The sequence below is a fragment of the Anguilla anguilla genome, chromosome 17, assembly GCF_013347855.1.
Source record: "Anguilla anguilla isolate fAngAng1 chromosome 17, fAngAng1.pri, whole genome shotgun sequence".
In the NCBI taxonomy this organism is placed as follows: Eukaryota; Metazoa; Chordata; class Actinopteri; order Anguilliformes; family Anguillidae; genus Anguilla; species Anguilla anguilla.
Genome location: NC_049217.1, coordinates 26,098,752 through 26,118,303, shown reverse-complemented (window position 1 = coordinate 26,118,303; position 19,552 = coordinate 26,098,752). Strand labels below are relative to the sequence as shown.

The 19,552-nt window shown below is 45.9% G+C and overlaps 3 protein-coding genes across 3 annotated transcripts; 2 read left to right on the top strand and 1 right to left on the bottom strand.

Moving 5' to 3' along the window:
* Positions 1–217: 217 nt before the first annotated feature.
* On the top strand, positions 218–2,771 carry LOC118217159 (G-protein coupled receptor 183-like). Its single transcript, XM_035398981.1, has one exon. It carries the CDS (start codon positions 218–220, stop codon positions 1,262–1,264), a length of 1,047 nt encoding a protein of 348 aa, XP_035254872.1. The 3' UTR covers positions 1,265–2,771.
* Positions 2,772–6,174: 3,403 nt separating this feature from the next.
* Positions 6,175–9,692, top strand: LOC118216031 (tubulin beta-4B chain-like). Its single transcript, XM_035397033.1, has 4 exons — positions 6,175–6,383; positions 7,268–7,376; positions 8,059–8,169; positions 8,499–9,692. Exons 1-4 carry the CDS (start codon positions 6,327–6,329, stop codon positions 9,554–9,556), a joined length of 1,335 nt encoding a protein of 444 aa, XP_035252924.1. The 5' UTR covers positions 6,175–6,326; the 3' UTR covers positions 9,557–9,692.
* A 1,353-nt stretch (positions 9,693–11,045) lies between these two features.
* LOC118216066 (protein crumbs homolog 3-like) lies at positions 11,046–18,149 on the bottom strand. Its single transcript, XM_035397078.1, has 4 exons — positions 17,683–18,149; positions 16,495–16,733; positions 13,620–13,675; positions 11,046–12,663 (listed from the first exon to the last, which is right to left on the bottom strand). Exons 2-4 carry the CDS (start codon positions 16,583–16,585, stop codon positions 12,457–12,459), a joined length of 354 nt encoding a protein of 117 aa, XP_035252969.1. The 5' UTR covers positions 16,586–16,733; positions 17,683–18,149; the 3' UTR covers positions 11,046–12,456.
* Positions 18,150–19,552: the final 1,403 nt, after the last annotated feature.

Sequence of the window (19,552 nt, the reverse complement as noted above, 5' to 3'; positions counted from 1 at the left end):
CCATGCATATATATATATATATATAGATATATATATATGCATATATGTAATCCTTTGTAATCTTTTATATGTATATATATATATAGTAAAGGATTACAAATGGTTACACTTTGATCTTTTTGACATGATCAAAAGGCCAGCTCACAGTATGGGAGTTTAAACTGACGATGCCATTCTCTCATCTTTCCTATTGCAGTGACAGAGAGAGAGAGACCCAATGGAGTGGACGCTTTCCCCCTACCTGCCGAACGGCACCTTCAACTCCTCCTCCCCGCTCCCCGAGAACGGCAGCTCGGCGAACGGCAAGCACTTCAGCGTGTTCGACGGCTGCGAGGAGATGGTGGAGGGGGTGCTCTTCGACCTGGCAGTGCAGGTCTTCAACGTCTTCCTGGGCCTCCCCGCCAACGTCATGGTGATGGTCATCCTGGTGCGGAACCGCCGCGAGGCCTCCACCTCCGACATCTTCATCTTCCTGCTGGCCGTCATGGACGCCTACTTCGGTGTCATGGTGCCCTTCAGCTTCCTCAACCTCTACCTGTGGCAGAGCAAACAGGGCTGGAGGGCCATCAAGTTCATGTACGGTGTGAAGGACACCAGCGGGCCGCTCTTCCTGTCCTGCATGTGCCTGGACCGCTTCCTGGCCGTGGTCTTCCCCATCACCTTCAGCCGCCTGAGGGCGCACAAGTACCGCGCGGGCTGCTCCGTGGCGGTGCTCCTGCTCACCTTCAGCTACGCGGCCGCCAAGACCGTGGGCGGCCTGCCCAACTTCGAGAAGATCTTCACGGGCGAGATCCTGGCGGCCTTCGCGCTGATGGTGCTGTGCAACAGCTCCATCCTCTGGGCGCTGCGGCGGTCCCGGGCGGGGAAGGACGAGATGCACCCCATGAAGAAGAAGGCCTTCAAGATGGTGCTGTCCATCCTGTGCATCATCATTTTTAACTACCTGCCGCCCGTGGCCCTGTTCCCCTTCCAGGACCACTACACCCCCGACGTCTTCCGCTGCTACGTGCAGCCCGCGGGCTTCGCCTTCGTCAACGCCAGCTGCAGCATGCAGCCGCTCATCTACCTGTCCCGCGTGGAGAACCTGCCCTGCCTGCGATGCCTCAACCGCCACAAGCAGGCCGCCACCACCACCCCTACGCCTACTGTCACCACCGTCACCATGTCAACCGAGGCCACGCCCACCGAGGCCACGCCCACCGAGGTCACGCCCACTGACCCGGTCACTGCGGACCCTACGCCCGCCGACTCTTCACCCGTGTAGGCGGAGTCTCACCGCCTCTCTTGCTGGACTGAGATCGTGGACGGTGAGGCTTCATGTGATCCATCATTGCGGTTTGCGGTAGGATGGAAAATCCGTTCTGATTGGTTCTGTCAGTAACTGACAACTTGCTGTGGCTCCGCCCATTATGGGGCTCATGAAACCTCACTTTCCAAACAGTGCTGGAGGCTGAGTGAGATGGATTGTAGAGAGAAAGCCTACAGGTTGAAATGGGAACTACACCTCTTCAAAATAACTTAATTTAGTTGATACTTTATAAATCTTTATACTAATTGCTGTGATAGTTCCATCAATTTTTAGTTCTAAGAAGCTAAACTGTAGGTTGTGTGGCCCTCTCCACAGTCTATATATGTATATTTTTCCATTCCATTCATTTAACACAGTGGTCGGCAATCGTGCATACCCCAAATATGTCAGTCTTTTCTGTTTTTTTTTTTTGTTGTTGTTTTAACTTACAAATTAAATTTCTCAGGTTAATGGATTATTACGAGTCTGACCCTGCATATTCAGGTTGAATGGTGAAACACTGAGTGTACCTCCAGCACATAGTTGCATGAGTTCATGAAGCCAGACAGTCAATTCAGTTCCTAAATGTTGTCGGCGGTTAGATGGAGTTAAAAGTAGAAGTGTCTCCAGGGCCCAGGTTGCCTACCTCTGACTTTATTAGCATTTTATTTTTAGCACCTTAATTATAAAAGCTTTATGGCAAACAACACCAAGTGGAAATAACAATGGCAACTTCAAGCTACAGAATACACCACAACATTGTATCACATATTTAGTACAGAGCCGAAGACACTAAACCAGTAAAAGGAATTGGATCTGCAAATACTTCGTAATACCCTTAACACTCCTCGTCAATATTCCATCGGAAGCAGAAAGCGCTTGAGTCACGTGATAGGGATTGTAAACTGGGAAAGGACGTACGACAATTGCAGTAATTATAATATTGTGTCCCACGGCTGCTTACGATTAAGAGGGTTTGGATTCTGTCTGGAATTCTTTAGTTTTACAAAACATCATTTAGACACAAAAATGGACCGAATTTCTCCCCGTTTGTTTTCCCTTGTTTACCAGGGACACTTTAAACTGTATGCTCTTCTTCAAATGGAATCTTCTGTATTTACTGTAACTGTACCACCCTAAAGAGCAGCTATGTAGACCAGATTGATCAGCTTAATTAATGCCAACTTTTCATATATTTAATACCTTTTTGCGAAAGCAACACATTTCAGATTCACTCAGCACTAAAGATATATATATTTAGATTGTAAGCTTCAGTACATGTCTGTTACTTTTTAAAATTATGTATTTTGCCTATTTGTTCAACCTTCACATTTTGTGTCATATTTTTTCATTGCTGTTCTGTGTAAGAAAATCTCCTTTGCTAAAATATTTAGCATTCTGAATAGTGCAAATATATATTTTTCAGAATCGAAGACCACAATGGAATGGAATTTAGCTCTGAAGATCCATTGTGTTATCCTGATACCACTTTAACAATAATAATAATAATCATGTATTCTCTGTTTGATTGTGAATGTTCTGAACTAATTGTCAGTTTGTCAAATAAAATAATTCGATCAATCAATCAGTGAAAGACTGTCTGTGTCTGTCTAGTGAGTGGAGGGTGAGTTAGCATTCCCAGAATGCAGGGTGTATATAGGTGTGTGTTTGAAAAACAGTGAAAACCTTTTTTTCCAAAAATATCTTACTAGGTCAAAAATGCACATATTGCAGACTCTTTTAGGCGGAGTCATAGAGTCATCTAACTCAGAGGCTAGCTGTGTATGTAGTGCCACCCAGTGTAGAAAGAGGAGTATTACATGCCAGGAGCCGTGTCAACAAATAATGCCTAGGCACAAAATTTCCTAAATATTTTGTGTAGATATGAATTTTATTGTGCTTTTCCAAAATGGGATCAGTTCTACACTGATCTGACAATCAATAAGAAGCTGCTCTCAAGTACTTAAGCACACATTTTTACCACTAAAATAAAACAAAAAAATGAATAACACAGGAAATTAGGTATGGACCATATTTACTGCCAGGGTAGTGTCAGGGTACAGGTCTGATAGCATTGCTCCAGTAGAACTGAAGAGCATGCAGTGCAGCTGGACTGGGTAAAATAAAAAATGATCACTATTACCCAACAAACAACACACTTCTCAACACCTTAATGAAGCCAGGGGTTTACATACAGTATGTCCGTCTTCAGCATAAACACCCTTCTACCCTTCCCACAAAGGTTTCAGAGATAGTTGGGAAACACAAGTGGACTGGCAAACTATTCCCTAACTAGGACAAGCATGTAGTACTTTAAGAAGTGAGAGCATTCTGTATTGTGTTTTCAATACAAGAATAACAACGATGCGTTGAGAACTTGGGCATTTTATCAACCCCTAAGTGGTGGAGCTGTAATATTCATGTCAATTTCTGATTTGTTTTGCTGTTGCTTAGCAACTCACCTGAACAAACATCCACGTAAACTCCTTATTTGTATACTCAGAATTAAACAGTATTCAAAATATGCAAATTGTGAATTCCAGCATTCAGACCAGGAGGTATGAGATCCATTAGATAAATATATTTGTAATATGTATTCCTCACAGTCTGGGGAAGAACTGTGATCCTGTCATTGGAGTGCCATTTTATCTAAGCACCAAGCCAAGCCATTGACCTAAAAACTGAACCACAAGTTTATTAATGCTCCTCCATTTTTTTGCCTTTTTTTGCACCTTTTGCTTGTCCACTGTCCTCCAGTTATAAAAATATTTTAGTTCTGCAAATACCCTACTTAAGATTATTAACCCACTTGAAATGATTGGTTGGATTTTGCGCGTGGAGGCACAACAGGAAATTCAAAATTCAGTTATCCTCTGACAAACTGACCAGGCCCTCCAGTAAATGTTGATAAATTCAACACTGGTAAGTTTGAAAAGCAAGGCTTCCAACAAATTTTACTAAATGTTTTGTTTGCCCGATACTCTGTTTGACCTCCGATTTGACTGCCCTTCTTCTATTTAAAAAAGTTCAGTAGACATCATTTCACAGATGTCTGTTTTTTTGAACACATCATGGGCCCCCCAACCCCCACCCCGGCTCTGCCATTTTTAAATTTCCTGCTGTGCCTCCAGAGTCACTCAAACTCACTTTGCAAGGAACTCTATATCTGAAGTCTTCCTTTAATGCCCTCACTTACTGATTGTTTTTCGTCCAACAGACAAGAAGACATTGGAGGAGAGCTGGTACTGCCTGGAGAACTGTCTTTCCCATTGTGGATGGCTAGTAGCTTACTGGTGCCTGTGGTTATTAAGCCCTAATCCAGTAGTAATCTGAGGATCGCTACATAAACCCAGCCACCCCCAAGCAGAGCGACGCCGGGATGTGTCCCGCCGTTGTGATTTCCCAATCGTGGCCAAAGCTATATAAGCCTGCAATTTCTCATCTGTGGGATGCAGCCTCCACTCAGGGTGAGTGCCTTCAGCAATGCAAACCCCCAGCAGCCTCTGGTAGTCTGGTCTTGCGAATAATTGTGGACGAAAAGGTGGAAAAGACAATATGTCCTCAATCAGTTTATCCAGTTACATTCTTTTATTTAACTGTTTTGTAGTTTAACAATTTCATAATTTATCCAATATTCTTTACAGAAAGGGGGTAGGGAGGGCCAGGAGCATTCAAGGATGATTTACAGATGGTCAGATGCATAGCTGTGAGACACCTTGTATTTTCTATTGGGTTACCCATTTAAAGGATTTAATAAAATAAATAGGCCTACATATTTCACAAAGTGAAAGACACGCTGACATGTTCTCCCTATCCATCTGCACGATGGACTTTCAGAAAAAACACAGCTTATGTCCAAACTGCAGTTTATTTGGAATGTCCGTTCCCTCCTGCAAAGAGAAACTGTGAATGTAATCACAGATGTTATATGCGTGCGAACAGCATAAACACACCTTCATATATAGTTATGATAGCACAAACTAGATATCTCCGCGCGTTTCGAAGTTAATTAAGACTTACTCGCTATCACTTTTACTTACCGAAGTCTCTGCATCTACATTCTAAATAAACTGAATCAAGCGTCCAACAGAAAAGCTGGCAGGGTTAAGGACATCGATTTGCTATTAAATTGGCATATTTACCGTAGCATTATTGACAAGAGGCTGCGTTTGGAAAAAAAGAAAGCGTGGTCATGTCCCGCTGACTCGCCAAGTCGCCATCTGTTCGTTTCGCTGGAATTGCAGCGACCCTGTGATTCGATTCCTCAGTGCACCACATATGGATGTACCCCAACCCCCACAACGCCCTTTGCGATCGGTTTGAGAATGTATCCCCAATGGCAAAGGCGTGTAGATTGCCAAATGTTTGAAAAAGGAAAATAACCTGCGCGTGAACATGTGTTACTGGAAAAATGACTTTAAGAAGACAAAAACAGATCATCCATTCGTATATAATGAAGTTCCCCCTGGGAACATAAAGTTATTCTATTCTATTCGAAATTAACTCTAAAAGGGTGCGACCTCACATTTACTCTTTTAAAGGAATTTCCTCGTGACTTTAATTAAGATGCTGTTTTCTTAAGCTGTCACTGAATTTGCAATACCTTTTCATTTGTTTTTTTCCCGAGTCCTGGTTCAGCAAAAACCTCAGCAATTCCCGTTATGCCTGAGAATTAATGGGCGTTTTTTTTTTAGATAGGATTGGGTATCCATACATTTACAAGCACTTTCATACAATTATCTCTATTTCACGTTGGGGTTTTTAATTGCAGTGTTGTAATGTTTAATACATTGAGTCGCCATTCACAGCATCCGCCCATCTACACACGCGCAGAATTCCCCCGCTCTCATCTGGTCCTCGGTTGCCATGGGGATGTCGTCATTTTGCAGCACAGGCTCTGCCCAGTAGCAGTGTCGGGGGTGTGCACAGTCGCTGGTAGACAGCTCTTCGAGCAGGGCAGGACCGAGTCAGGAGCTCGCGAGTCCAGCTCAGACGACCTTTGTTTCTTCACTCTCCACGGACCGCTCTCCCTTCCATCATGCGCGAAATAGTGCACCTGCAAGCCGGACAGTGCGGCAATCAGATCGGAGCAAAGGTAAATAAAAAAAATTTGCTTTTCATTCATTTTGAAATGCGTCTCTTTTGCATTGATAATAAAATACATAGCCACACGCGCGCAAGCGATTTTGTGGTGTGAGATGAAGGAAACCTATTAATCAACCATCAGAATGTTCTAGAAATCCCGTGCAGAAAATGGTGGTCGTTTTGACGTACGTACGGTAGAGAGTAGGCGAATGCTGGGAGACTTATGGTTTCAGTAATTCAGTGCTTAAATGAATTGTAGCTTTAAACATTTGATTCCTGATTATTATAATCTCAATTATTAAAACCATGCATGTTAGGTGAGAATAATAATAATAATAATAATAATAATAATAATAAGAAGAAGAAGAAGAACAAGAAGAGAAGAAGAAGAATACGTATGGATATTTGCACTGCATTTCAATGTACCAATGTCATTAAAAGACATTTTGCATTACCCATACAATATGTAATTTTAAGATTCTTTTGAAAATGGGCCATTCTTTTGAAAAGGAATGTACATTTCCAGATTCTCTAGTCCGTGGTGACCCATTTTAGCAAAGATTTGGTTTCTCTTTACATTACATTACATTTCTCTTTAGAGATTTGGATGGAATATTGCATTAAACAATATGTGCATTTAAATAAAATAAAAAAACTGTAAATGTGCTGTAGTAGGAGGGAAGTGAGTGGGGGTATGTTTCATTGAGCATTTTTACGCTCATTCTCAATATTTTTTCTCCCCATCTTTCTCACTCCCTACCCCCTTCTCTCTTCTCTTTCATCTCATTCTCCCTCCCCCATCTGACCTCCCTTCCCTCTTATCACCCTCTTTTTCGGGCTCTTGTGCATCCCTCCCCCTCTCCCCCCCCCCCCCCCTTCCCCCTGTCTCTCCAGTTCTGGGAGGTAATCAGCGATGAGCACGGCATCGACCCCACAGGGACGTATCACGGCGACAGCGACCTGCAGCTGGACCGGATCAGTGTGTACTACAATGAGGCTAGCGGTGAGCGCTACACCTTCGCTACCAATGCTGTACTGTAGCGCACAGCGACGCTAACTACACTGTGCCAAAAGCACATACCTTCGCTACCAATGCTGTACTGTAGCGCACAGCGACGCTAACTACACTGTGCCAAAAGCACATACCTTCGCTACCAATGCTGTACTGTAGCGCACAGCGACGCTAACTACACTGTGCCAAAAGCACATACCTTCGCTACCAATGCTGTACTGTAGCGCACAGCGACGCTAACTACACTGTGCCAAAAGCACATACCTTCGCTACCAATGCTGTACTGTAGCGCACAGCGACGCTAACTACACTGTGCCAAAAGCACATACCTTCGCTACCAATGCTGTACTGTAGCGCACAGCGACGCTAACTGCACTGCACTGAAGCGCATACCTTCACAGGTAGCCGCATTACCTGGATGTGGCTGGAAATAATTTAGCTTGAATTAATGTCACTTTGCTGAAAACAATTGATTGTTACAAATACTCACGCGCACACACATGCATAGGCATGCACACACGCACGCAAACACACACACACGCGCACACACACATACACGTACTTACATACACGCATACACACACAGGTGCACATTCCATAGGCACACATTCCACAGTGCACCTTGTGTCAATTCTGACCCCCTCCGCCCCATCTCTCTCTCTCTCTCTCTCAGGTGGGAAGTATGTTCCCAGGGCGATCCTGGTAGACCTGGAGCCCGGCACCATGGACTCAGTCCGCTCTGGTCCTTTTGGACAGATCTTCCGGCCGGACAACTTTGTGTTTGGTGAGTGAGCCCCACCCCACCACCGATCCCTTCCCGATCCCAGCGATCCCTTCCCAGCTCTGAAGTAAGAGGCTAATTGCCTCCATTTAGAAGAAGAAGACGAGAAATCTGAGCATGTATAACACACCCCTTAAAAATCATTTTGTATGCCTGATTTTTTAGGTGAGTGACAGCATGTGGGGTTGTCGCACTGTTTACCTATGTGACAGTATTGGGGGTTGCATGGTTGCCCTGGGTGACAGTGCGCAGTGTGATGTGGTTACCCCGGGTAACATTGTGCAGTGTGATATGGTTGCCGTGGGTGACGGCGTGTGGTGTGTCTTGTGCAGGCCAGAGTGGCGCCGGCAACAACTGGGCAAAGGGCCACTACACAGAGGGGGCGGAGCTTGTGGACTCGGTCCTGGACGTGGTGAGGAAGGAGGCTGAGAGCTGCGACTGCCTGCAGGGCTTCCAGCTCACCCACTCCCTGGGCGGGGGCACGGGCTCCGGCATGGGCACCCTGCTCATCAGCAAGATCCGGGAGGAGTACCCCGACCGCATCATGAACACCTTCAGCGTGGTGCCCTCCCCGAAGGTGTCGGACACGGTGGTGGAGCCCTACAACGCCACCCTGTCCGTGCACCAGCTGGTGGAGAACACGGACGAGACCTACTGCATCGACAACGAGGCGCTCTACGACATCTGCTTCCGCACGCTCAAGCTGACCACGCCCACCTACGGCGACCTCAACCACCTGGTCTCCGCCACCATGAGCGGCGTCACCACCTGCCTGCGCTTCCCCGGCCAGCTCAACGCCGACCTGCGCAAGCTGGCCGTCAACATGGTGCCCTTCCCCCGCCTGCACTTCTTCATGCCGGGCTTCGCCCCCCTCACCAGCAGGGGGAGCCAGCAGTACCGCGCCCTCTCCGTGCCCGAGCTCACCCAGCAGATGTTCGACGCCAAGAACATGATGGCGGCGTGCGACCCGCGCCACGGGCGCTACCTGACGGTGGCCGCCGTGTTCCGCGGGCGCATGTCCATGAAGGAGGTGGACGAGCAGATGCTGAACGTGCAGAACAAGAACAGCAGCTACTTCGTGGAGTGGATCCCCAACAACGTCAAGACCGCCGTCTGCGACATCCCGCCCCGCGGCCTCAAGATGGCCGCCACCTTCATCGGCAACAGCACGGCCATCCAGGAGCTGTTCAAGCGCATCTCGGAGCAGTTCACCGCCATGTTCCGCCGCAAGGCCTTCCTGCACTGGTACACCGGAGAGGGCATGGACGAGATGGAGTTCACCGAGGCCGAGAGCAACATGAACGACCTGGTGTCCGAGTACCAGCAGTACCAGGACGCCACCGCCGAGGAGGGCGAGTTCGAGGAGGAGGGCGAAGAGGAGGTGGCCTAAACTGCCCCCCCCCCCCCAACCAACCTCCTGCATCCCGCTCTCTGTCTCCACCCCCTCGCATTGTTTCTGAAGTGCAGGAGCACCCTGTACACAACAGTCTCCCTTCCACATCAATAAAAAAGGGGTTTTTAAGTCAGCTTCCTGTGTGTCCTTGCTTTGCATCAGTGAAACTCTGGCAGGTTTAACAGCGATGTCCTCAATATTGGGAAAAACTAAGAGCCAGATGTCCGCTTTAATTTGAATAAAAGGCCAGTTCAGAGTGATGTGTTTGTGTGTGTGTGTGTGTGTGTGTGTATGTATGCGCGTTGTGTCTGTTTGCACTGGTTCATGTTTTTTTTTTTATTGCTTAACTTTATTATTTTTCATTGCACCTACATCATATGGGAATGAAAAATGTCCACTAGGTGGAAGTCTTTAGATATGCTGACCTGATATTTCGCATTCTTCCGTTCGCAGTCCACATTTCCTTTTTGTAAGATGGTTCAGGTTCACGTTCATGTTTGTCACATCTGGCACCCTGCCAAACATCCATAACCTCCAAATAATAATAATACAGCAAAACTCATATGTAAATCCTCAAAAAAAAAAAAAAAATTCTTAAAAAAAAACCAAAAAAAAAAACCAGTCAGCTGTGTATCAGCTGACTAATTCACAGGTCCGCACGCTAACCCGACCTTGCATGGCAGTGAATCCAGGGCTCGATGTTGCGTGAAAAACAGTTAACAACCGCACACTCTCATAGTTATTCATAAAAAAGCCAGAAAACGTTAAGATTACACTACAGATAATTTAACAACTGCCAAGTACAATTTGCAGCGGGGGCAGGAAGAACACAAACTGCACCAGGGGGGGATGGGCTAGAGGAGGGGGAGGGGCAAGCAACAAAAACAGGAGGGGCTAGAAGAGATGGAGGGGCAGATAACAAAAGAGGGAGGGGCTAGAGGGGTGACAGACTGGGCCAGCTTAAACGCAGCATTTACGCATAAATAGTGGACATTTAAATGGAAGTTAATATAAATCTAAGCCCAGGTATGAAGCATTACATCACAAACGTCTCTCTCTGACTTTGCAGCGACATTATCCAAAAACATGTCAGCCAGTACGGCTCCTTCTTACTCTACTGCTTGTATTACCATACCAAAAAAAAAAAAAAGCACTGAGACAGTCTTTGGTGCCTTGACCCCATGCTGCTCTCTCTTGAGATTAAAATTCCAGACCCTGTACATACAGTGCACTGTGTCGGTCTTATTCCCGGATTCCTACACGCACACACACCCACGTGCACACACACACACACACACACCCACACACGCGCACACACACACACACCACACACACATGCACACACACACCACACACACACACCCACGCGCACACACACACACACACACACACACCCACGCGCACACACACACACACAAACGCACACACACACAACCCTTGTTCTTTGTGTGCTCGCTTAACAAGAGAAGCTGAAAACACAAAGCACGCCATTTGCAACATTTATTTTGTGCTGCTGTTTATTTCACTGGCTTTCCACCTCCGGTAGAGAAAGGACACACTCACAATACTTTAATCTATCCCTGCGCACACACACTCCCCCAAGGAATTTATCCTGTAATACTAAGCCGTGTGTGTGCGTGTGTGTGTGAGAGAGAGAGAGCGAGAGAGAGAGAGAGATGGAGAGAGAGAGAGAGCATATGCCTGTCTCAGTTCCGCTCAGTGAGGTTATTACCAGCACAAGGAATGTAATGAGGACCTAGTCATTGCACACAAATAAAGTGGTAAAACAATAACATTAATTTCATTTAAAAAATGATATTAAATCCAGTGTTACCATTTGAGAAAGCTTTGTAAATCACAATACATTATAATATTAATTGTAAAATAGTGTAAACAATTTTTGGTGCTTTAAGATTATTTACAATTTCATTATCGTTACATCCTTGCCGTATTTGTTTTTAAGGACATGAAATATTCTGTTAAACCAAACCATTCACACTATATCAAGACTGGCAGAAGTAAACTGTACTGAAGATCAAGGCAGCATACTTTCACCTGGACAGTTTAATGCTTTGTCTCCTGCTCAGGTAAATATTAATTGGACAGTGACCTTCAGCACGTACAGAACAATATATCCTGGTCAGATTAACATGAATTAGGCTGTGCAGGTAAATGTTCATTTGACCATTTCATGTACAGGTTCAAATTCAATCGTATGTCACCTGTACAGGTGCAGTAAATGTTCAGTAGTGAATCACCTGTATCTGTGAATGTTGACTTGCGTCACATGATCAGGTATTTGTTCAGTAGTCTATCATCTGTATCAGAAAATGTTGAGTGGTAAGCTGCAAGAGTATAAATAGTGGTTCACATCTAAATCTAAATGATTTGAAATGGAAGACATATCCCACACTGTATGCCTGATAATAGCATAATTATTCCGCAAATACAAAATCATTAGTAGTCGACATAAACTCTAGACCTCATAATGCAGTAGCATATATTAATTGAGCATTATAGGAGAAGTATCTTGCAGTGTAAGTACTTGAAATTAAACAGCGTGTGGAGCTATAGTGATCCAGAAAGCAGCAGTACAGCACAGCACCCTTTCTGCTGTCCCAGTGTCTGTGTGTGGCCCCGGACTCTTGTGTGAACCACACCAATGCGGGGACTCCAGCCTGTTCTCAGAGCTGTTTTTCAGAAAAGGTGGACCTCCCTCTCTGGGCCCCAGCAAGCTCCAGGGCTTTGCGTTTGGGGGTTTGTCAGTCCGTCCTGTCAGCAGCAGAGACATGATAGGGTTGGATCTTTTTTTTTTTTTAGGGGTGTAGACTTCAGGGTCCATCACAGAAGTGTGTGTTGTGCGAGTGAAGGAGGGGTCAAGGGTCAGGGGTCGGGGGTCAGATGAGGCGCTCCTCCTTGGGCAGTTTGAGGGCGTCCGGTGCCTGGACGCTGCGTGTGCCCGTCTGCTCCTCGCTGCTGGGCCGGTACGTCCCCTCCGTCTGCCTCCTCTTCTTCACGCGTAGCACCACCGCCACGGCCACGCCCGCCAGCAGCAGCAGGCCCAGGATCACCGTGGGGGCCACAATGGCCGGAATGTTGGGCCCCTGGAACCCAGAGAGGGGGCCGCAGAAATCAGCCACAGCTACAGTGACCTCCATTCCTGGGCCCGGGGAGCACCAGGGTCTGCTGGTATTTGTAGTTTCTTGATCTATTATATTAGTTTATTACAGTTAACCTCATCTCACCCGGTTTCTTGGGGTCTGAAACTGGTTGCTGATATTAAGATGAAAACCAGAATCCAGCAGAGCCTGAGGCCCAACGGGAGCAGAAGAACTGAGATCACTGAGCTACAGCCAAGCGCTGCTCGGCACGGATCACCAACGTAACCTGATACAGAACAGGCTAGCTGACTGACAGGGAGAGTGACTGATTAACGGTGTGATTGATTGCCTGTGAGAGTAACTGACTGACAGGGGGGAATTAATGAGTGACCATGTGAGTGTGTGAAGGAGTGGCCCTTCACTAGCTTAATTGTTTGATTGTATTTAATTTGAATTGATTCAATTTGATTGTTTAATTGATTTAATTTGTGATTGTAACCCAGGTGCAATTGATTGGCTTAGCCTATTTAAGTGGCTGTCAGTAGGGACAGGAGAGAGGGAAGGTGAGCCACTACTATCATTTGTACTGCTGGTGCTTTTAAAACAAATTATTAGTCTTTTCAATTCTTGTTTTCTCAGTTGTTTTTAAGCCTTTTTACATAGTGATTATTTGAAAAAAATCACTAACTTAATCACTAAATTATTGATCACTAACATAGTGATTGATTGAAAGGGTGAGCAGACACATGACTGTGTGAGTGCACCATAGCCCGTGTCAGTGATTAAATGATTAATTATCTGTGAGGGCATGATTGACAGGGAGAGAAGCCCGCGATCGACCATCTGTGCAAGTGACTGATTGAAAGGGTGAGTAATTGATCGATTGATTACTATCAATGTGAGGGATTCAATGAGACTCCTCGGCTGGCCTTCCTGGCTTGTGGGGGTGCTTCACTCACCGGTGAGCTGGTGGTGGAGTTTTTTGTGGTGCTGGGCTGAATGGTGGTGTTTCCTGCTGTGGGAGGTAAAAAAAAAAAAAAAAAAAAATTTAAATTCAGTCAAATCCAAAAATGATTCCCTTTTTACGCTAACAGTAGTGTTACTTTACTTACATGTACACAAGAACAAATGTTTTTATGTCTTATAGATTTCAAAGAATCTGAAGAGTGGGAATAGATTGGCGTTCTTTTAGCATACATCCTGCCGTAATGGGCGCAGGCGATGTTTTGAGATTCCTAGTCGCTGAAGCGCTCAAACTGAGGTTGAAAACTGACAGTCCTGAATGTGAGGATTTGACCAACGTTGCGTTTTTTTCCGGATGTCCATTTAACTCCGCGTTCACAGCCGTGAGCTTCGCCCCGGACTAGAACCCACGAGACAACAGGATCTTTGTTCAGCGTTTACAATAGGCCCCACAATTACGGGCTTACGTGTACCATCTGAAAATTCCCAAGACATTTCACAAGCTGGGCATAACGACCAGTGTTCCTCGCTGACCTTGTGATGTCACAAGATACAATTTCCTTAAAAGGTTTCAATGTCCACACTTGCCTCTGTGGGGGGGTGTGGCTACCCGTGAGGATTATGCACACTTCCTTATTGTGAAGAAAGCCATTTTGAATGACAGTCATCTTTGCTCCAGTAGTTTTAGATTAGCAGCTTTTTGTTGGTGTTTTCCGTCAGCGCTGAGTCACAAACTCCCCCTTGGTGCTGTGGAGGTTTAGTCTGTCTGTGGGAGGGGAAGTGGACTTGCTCTATCAGTAGAAAAATGGGCTGAACTGTACGGTGGTCAGCAGACGGAGGCTTTCACTGGATGATGAGACAGAAGCCAGACCAGGCCGTCCAGGTTGCAACACTAGACCACACTCTGGAGGAGTGGGATGGTGGGACACACAAACCCAAACAGGCACACACCCATGCACACCAGACTTCCCTTGCAAAAGAGTATCCTCATCTCCGTCAGACTTCCTTTTAGAGTTGATATTAAATAAAAACAGAAAGAATAAGATTTTTAAAAAGACACACAGACACACCCACACACACACACACACACACACACACACACACACACACTGTTACTCCGCAGTAGAGGAGTGGCTGCTGTTTTGATTTTCCAGACGGTTAACGGAGACGGAAGTTCCTGTGGAGCGACCGCTCCTTGAGACTTGGGCGATTATGACGGCTATCCAGGGAGCCGGGAGATCTGCCTGTGCATGCCCAAACGTGCCCACGCGCCGGGAGAAACAAGCACACTGAACACCTTCACCGTGCTCAGCCATCGTGCGGCAAGGACAGCACACGCAACGCTGAACCAACCCAGCCAACGTGCGGCAAGGACAGCACACGCAACGCTGAACCAACCCAGCCATCGTGCGGCAAGGACAGCACAAGCAACGCTGAACTAACCCAGCCTTCCACACACACACCCACGCTTGCACCGTAAACTCTTAAGCGTTGATGTCGCTTGCTCGAACAGAAGCTGGAAATTCATTCAAATTTTTTGTTTCAGTTTCAAGGATTTGTGAGAGGAGTGGAAGCAGGGAAAGGGAGGTGACTTCGGGTATATGTTGTAACTTATCACTTAATTGCTTAATGTTACTTATCACTGATTTGCTAAGCAGTCACTCTTATCAGACACAACTTACCAAGGTATTATCTTTATATTTATCAATTAATCTGTGATATCTTTAGCTCAGTTGAAATATGACCTTTATAGCAAAATCTGGGTTCTCTTCCCCAGATATTTTCAAACAATATTAGATTCATTCCTCTGTCCAAAAAACCTAAAGTCTAGCAATGCTTGGATGAGATAAAATGCGGTAAATAATGACAGCAAGGTGTAAAGTCTTCATTGTTTTCTTTAAATAAACGTGTGTCCTTGAGAATTTAAAGTGTATCAAAACTTGTTGAGAAATGGTTAATCATTCCCCCTGAACAAACAGTCACTTGTTCGCTCAAACGGCAAAAGTACAATTTGATAGTGGAGTCAAAGGGAAGTAAGCAGTTAAGTTTGTGACGGGCAGATCAAAGTTGAAGTTCCGTATTTGCTACAATCGTGTTCCAAACAAAACTAACTCAACGTTTTCTTCTTCACACCAGCTTCCTGTGTGGGATGAGACCAGAGACACTCGACTTGACTGACTGACCCAGAGCCGGTTCTAGCCGGTTCCTGTACACAGGAAGGGCAGTTGCCTAGGTTTCCATCCGTCTGGGGGTGGGGGCAGGGGGGCGGGGGTGGCAAATGAAGGGGGAAAAAAATTCACACGTCACATCCATGATTGTGGGAATACCCCCCTTCATAACAGATATTCGGCTCCAAATGCTCAACATTCCGCCATTGTTAAACTGAAAAGTGTTATGATTTGTGGGATCGTTATGAATGAAGGAAAAGGTGGTGTGGCTGGAGGCAGAACCAGACCCGACACAAGAATGCAAGCAGAACGGGCGCCTGCTCCTACTGACCAGCTAGGACCCTCCCACACTGAAGTTTAGTGGAGAGAAGGAAACATAGGGCTAAATGTATGTTCAGTACATAGGATGCCTGCACTGATACCCACCCCTCTGTGTGAGAGGTCAGAGTTCAAAGTTGACAGAAAAGAGGCATCTCCCCAGGTCCTGTCAGGTGAGAACAGTGTGTTCTCCACAGCATGCACAAAATGGTAGCCCCCAGATGCTTATGCTTATAATCCACCCTCCCCACCCCCCAAGTGGTACCTTACCATGGGTACAGAGGGACGGAGGCCCTGGAAGGAAAGTGCAGGTGTTCAGGGGGGAGAGGAGAGGGGGGGGGGTGTGTGTGCTGGAATAGATGGGCAGGCCTATGCTGTGACTCACCTTGGGCATCAGCAGCTCCACTGACCAGCAGGACCAGACCCAGGGTCAGCAGGCCAGAGAGCGACACTCTCCGCTGGGGCCAGGGGGCCATTGCTGGGCCTGTACTGAGGGCAGCCCAGAGGTCGTCTCAGAAGAACGTTGAGGCTGCAGCGGCGTCGTGGGTCGAGGCCATTTCACCAAAAGTGTGGAGGTACTGGGGGAAGGGAGGGGGGGCCAGCTCTGACTGACTGGGCTCAGGACTGTCCAAACACCAAAGAGGAGAGCAAGAGACGCAAACTTTTTGTTAACAGAAGCCTGGAAAGGAATCATTCTCTCCGATTGCATCTCCCCCCCCTTTCTTTAGCTAAACACGTCGTCCGCATATTGCTGGCAATACCACCTCAAGGGAGCATATCCACAAAACCAAAGCATGTGATTGTGAAACAGCACGTGTTACAGCCTTTACAACACTAGGCCTGGTGGTTGCGCCTTTTTAGGCTGAGGTGGAACCACGCAATTTCCCTCACCTCAACTTCTGTGGAAAACATAATAAGAATAACGATAAGAACCCCCCCCTCGAGATGAATAAAATACAAGAGAGGGACACACCCGCCAAAGAACGTGTACCAGAGGACACAGAGTATATATAAATATGTTCGTCATAACAATTACTTATAGACCCATTTTAAAACGACCGCTGAAATATTTTATAGCCTATTATCTTGTTTGCCTCACCATCTGCGTTTCGCCTATTATGTTGAAACCGAGTTTATAGTAGTCTTCGTTTCTTCACCTTTCACTTTTTGTTGTGGGCCATCCAAAATGAAATACGTAAGTAATGCATTTGGCATGCAGTGATGTCTGTTGCACCTGATTAATCTTACTCGGAGGGCACACCAAAACTTGAACGGTCATAGCTGGACACACACTAATACAGCTCTTGGCCGCATTACTGGCTAGTTACGGCATTCGCCATCACGTACACTTTGCTAAACGAGGGGAAAATAATTCATCTTGATTATGAGTATCGTTTTGCGTTATTCACTTATGCCGTCCCAGCAACAACCGGTATCACTGAAACGTTACAGATCAAAGGACACAGACCATCGTAGCTTCGCAATGCGGCCATATGAACCCGTCCACTGTTCATCTTCCCCACCGGTAAAAGTTCATCAAACCAGTCTAAAATAACCTTATAAGCGAACGTACCTTTTTACTCGATGTCGGGGAGGTTTCGGGATGAGGGGGTGGGAGTTGTGTCAAGTAAACCCAATAAATTCCTCCCGTGCACTCAACAGGTTGCGCTTCCGCCTCACCTTAGTGGGTGAACGCGGACCGTGGAATCGAAACCGCTTAAAGTCTCAGGTTTATGATTAACTCGCCCAATAATTCTCCAGGCGTGAATACGGAAGTTTTAGACCCATGCGTAAATCGCATTGAACAGGCTTGTAGAGCGGATTTCAGTTAAGTTGTAGTATTCTTTCTAGAACTCTACCTGTCCAATATGTAAAACTGTTTTCCCTGCCCTCTCTCCTTCTTGAAGTGCCCCCTCCCTACAGTGGTCACATGGTATGCAGTTTCACGTTACAGTACCTGAGTTCACCAACCTGTGGCACGGGTGAGACAGACGCACCTTTGTACGCGCTCTCTCGGGCCTGGTATCATCGCGCGCACTGAAGCTAAATGCACACAAATACGCAGAATTCACGACGGGAGAAGATTAAATAGCCGTATTGAAACATCACATTTACGATTCACATGGTGACATGAGTGCAAATGGCGATACTACTGTTGTATGCCGCTAATTGACTGTCATAATTTAGGGAGTATGTAAAACCATTAGCTTGTTCTTACTTAATCAGAATGCAATGTATTGATGATTGTCGAATAAACATAATATGGCTCCAGATATCTCGATATGATCTGGGGAAGTTGCGACCTCCAGTGGACTATAATATTTACGCAGCGTAGGCTAATTCTCAGTGGGGAAGCTTTTTTTTTTTTTTTTTTTTTTTGCTTTAAGGTGTCTTTCAGTTTCTTTGAATTATTAACTACGGACCTGTTGTCATAGGAACTGATCTTTTACCAACGTTTCAAGAGGGCTGAAGAAGGCGGAGCCCGCAGTTGACGAGGGCCGGAATGACCGCTATTAGAGAACAGGTACTATGCAAATGACTCCACCCGATGTATACATCTTCGTAGTCAACAGCTCCGCTCCTGCTTGACTGCCCAAAGGAGGTCTCTCAGGGTGATTTTTCAATGGGTCTGGGCTACTGCTATATGTTACGGAAATTGCCACTGATCAAATCTGATAAATGAAGATACATTACATGATATGCTGAAGCTGCTGTATATTCATGATAACTTTTTATTGTTAATATTCAAGGGGAACTGGTCCCTCACTCTGACCTTTGGGGTCAGAATTCCCTATTGGGTGCAACGAAAAAGACAGACTATTTCTCAAACAGTCAAGATAGGGTGCCAGCCAATTTCTTGGAAATGGCTAATGCACTAGTTAGTCCACTATATTGGGAGCTAGTGGATCATTTGAGACACAACCATAGATGCCTTAATTCATTAAAGCTCTCTTTCTTTCTTTTTATCCCTCTCTCTCTGTCTCTCTCACTCTCTCTCTTTCATTTTAACACATGGATGGTGCAACAGCTGTGGTCTGCTTTTCTACATGGTGGATGATAGGTTTCATTCAGGTTCAGATCAGCTGCCAGGGCATCTAGTCTGGAAATTAGCATCTTTTGATTGCATTTACGTTTTATTTGGAGATCTTGTGCCCTTATCAACAGTAAACTCATATTGACAAAACTAAGAAAGGCACACATGGCAAAGGACAGAGTAAATGGCTTGAGTGACCTTATGCGGCCATCATTAGACTAACATTGTAAAACAATTATAGCGCAGAACAGCTGTGTTCATGTAGTTCTGCATGTTTGCGGTACAGCGTTGTACCACTGCTCAGTTATGACTTGCATTAACCCCAGCTGCTTCACAGACCGGGCCGGAGCCTAGGGATTGTTTTCTTTCCTTTTGCCATGTCACTTGTATTTTATTTCAGATTTCTTTA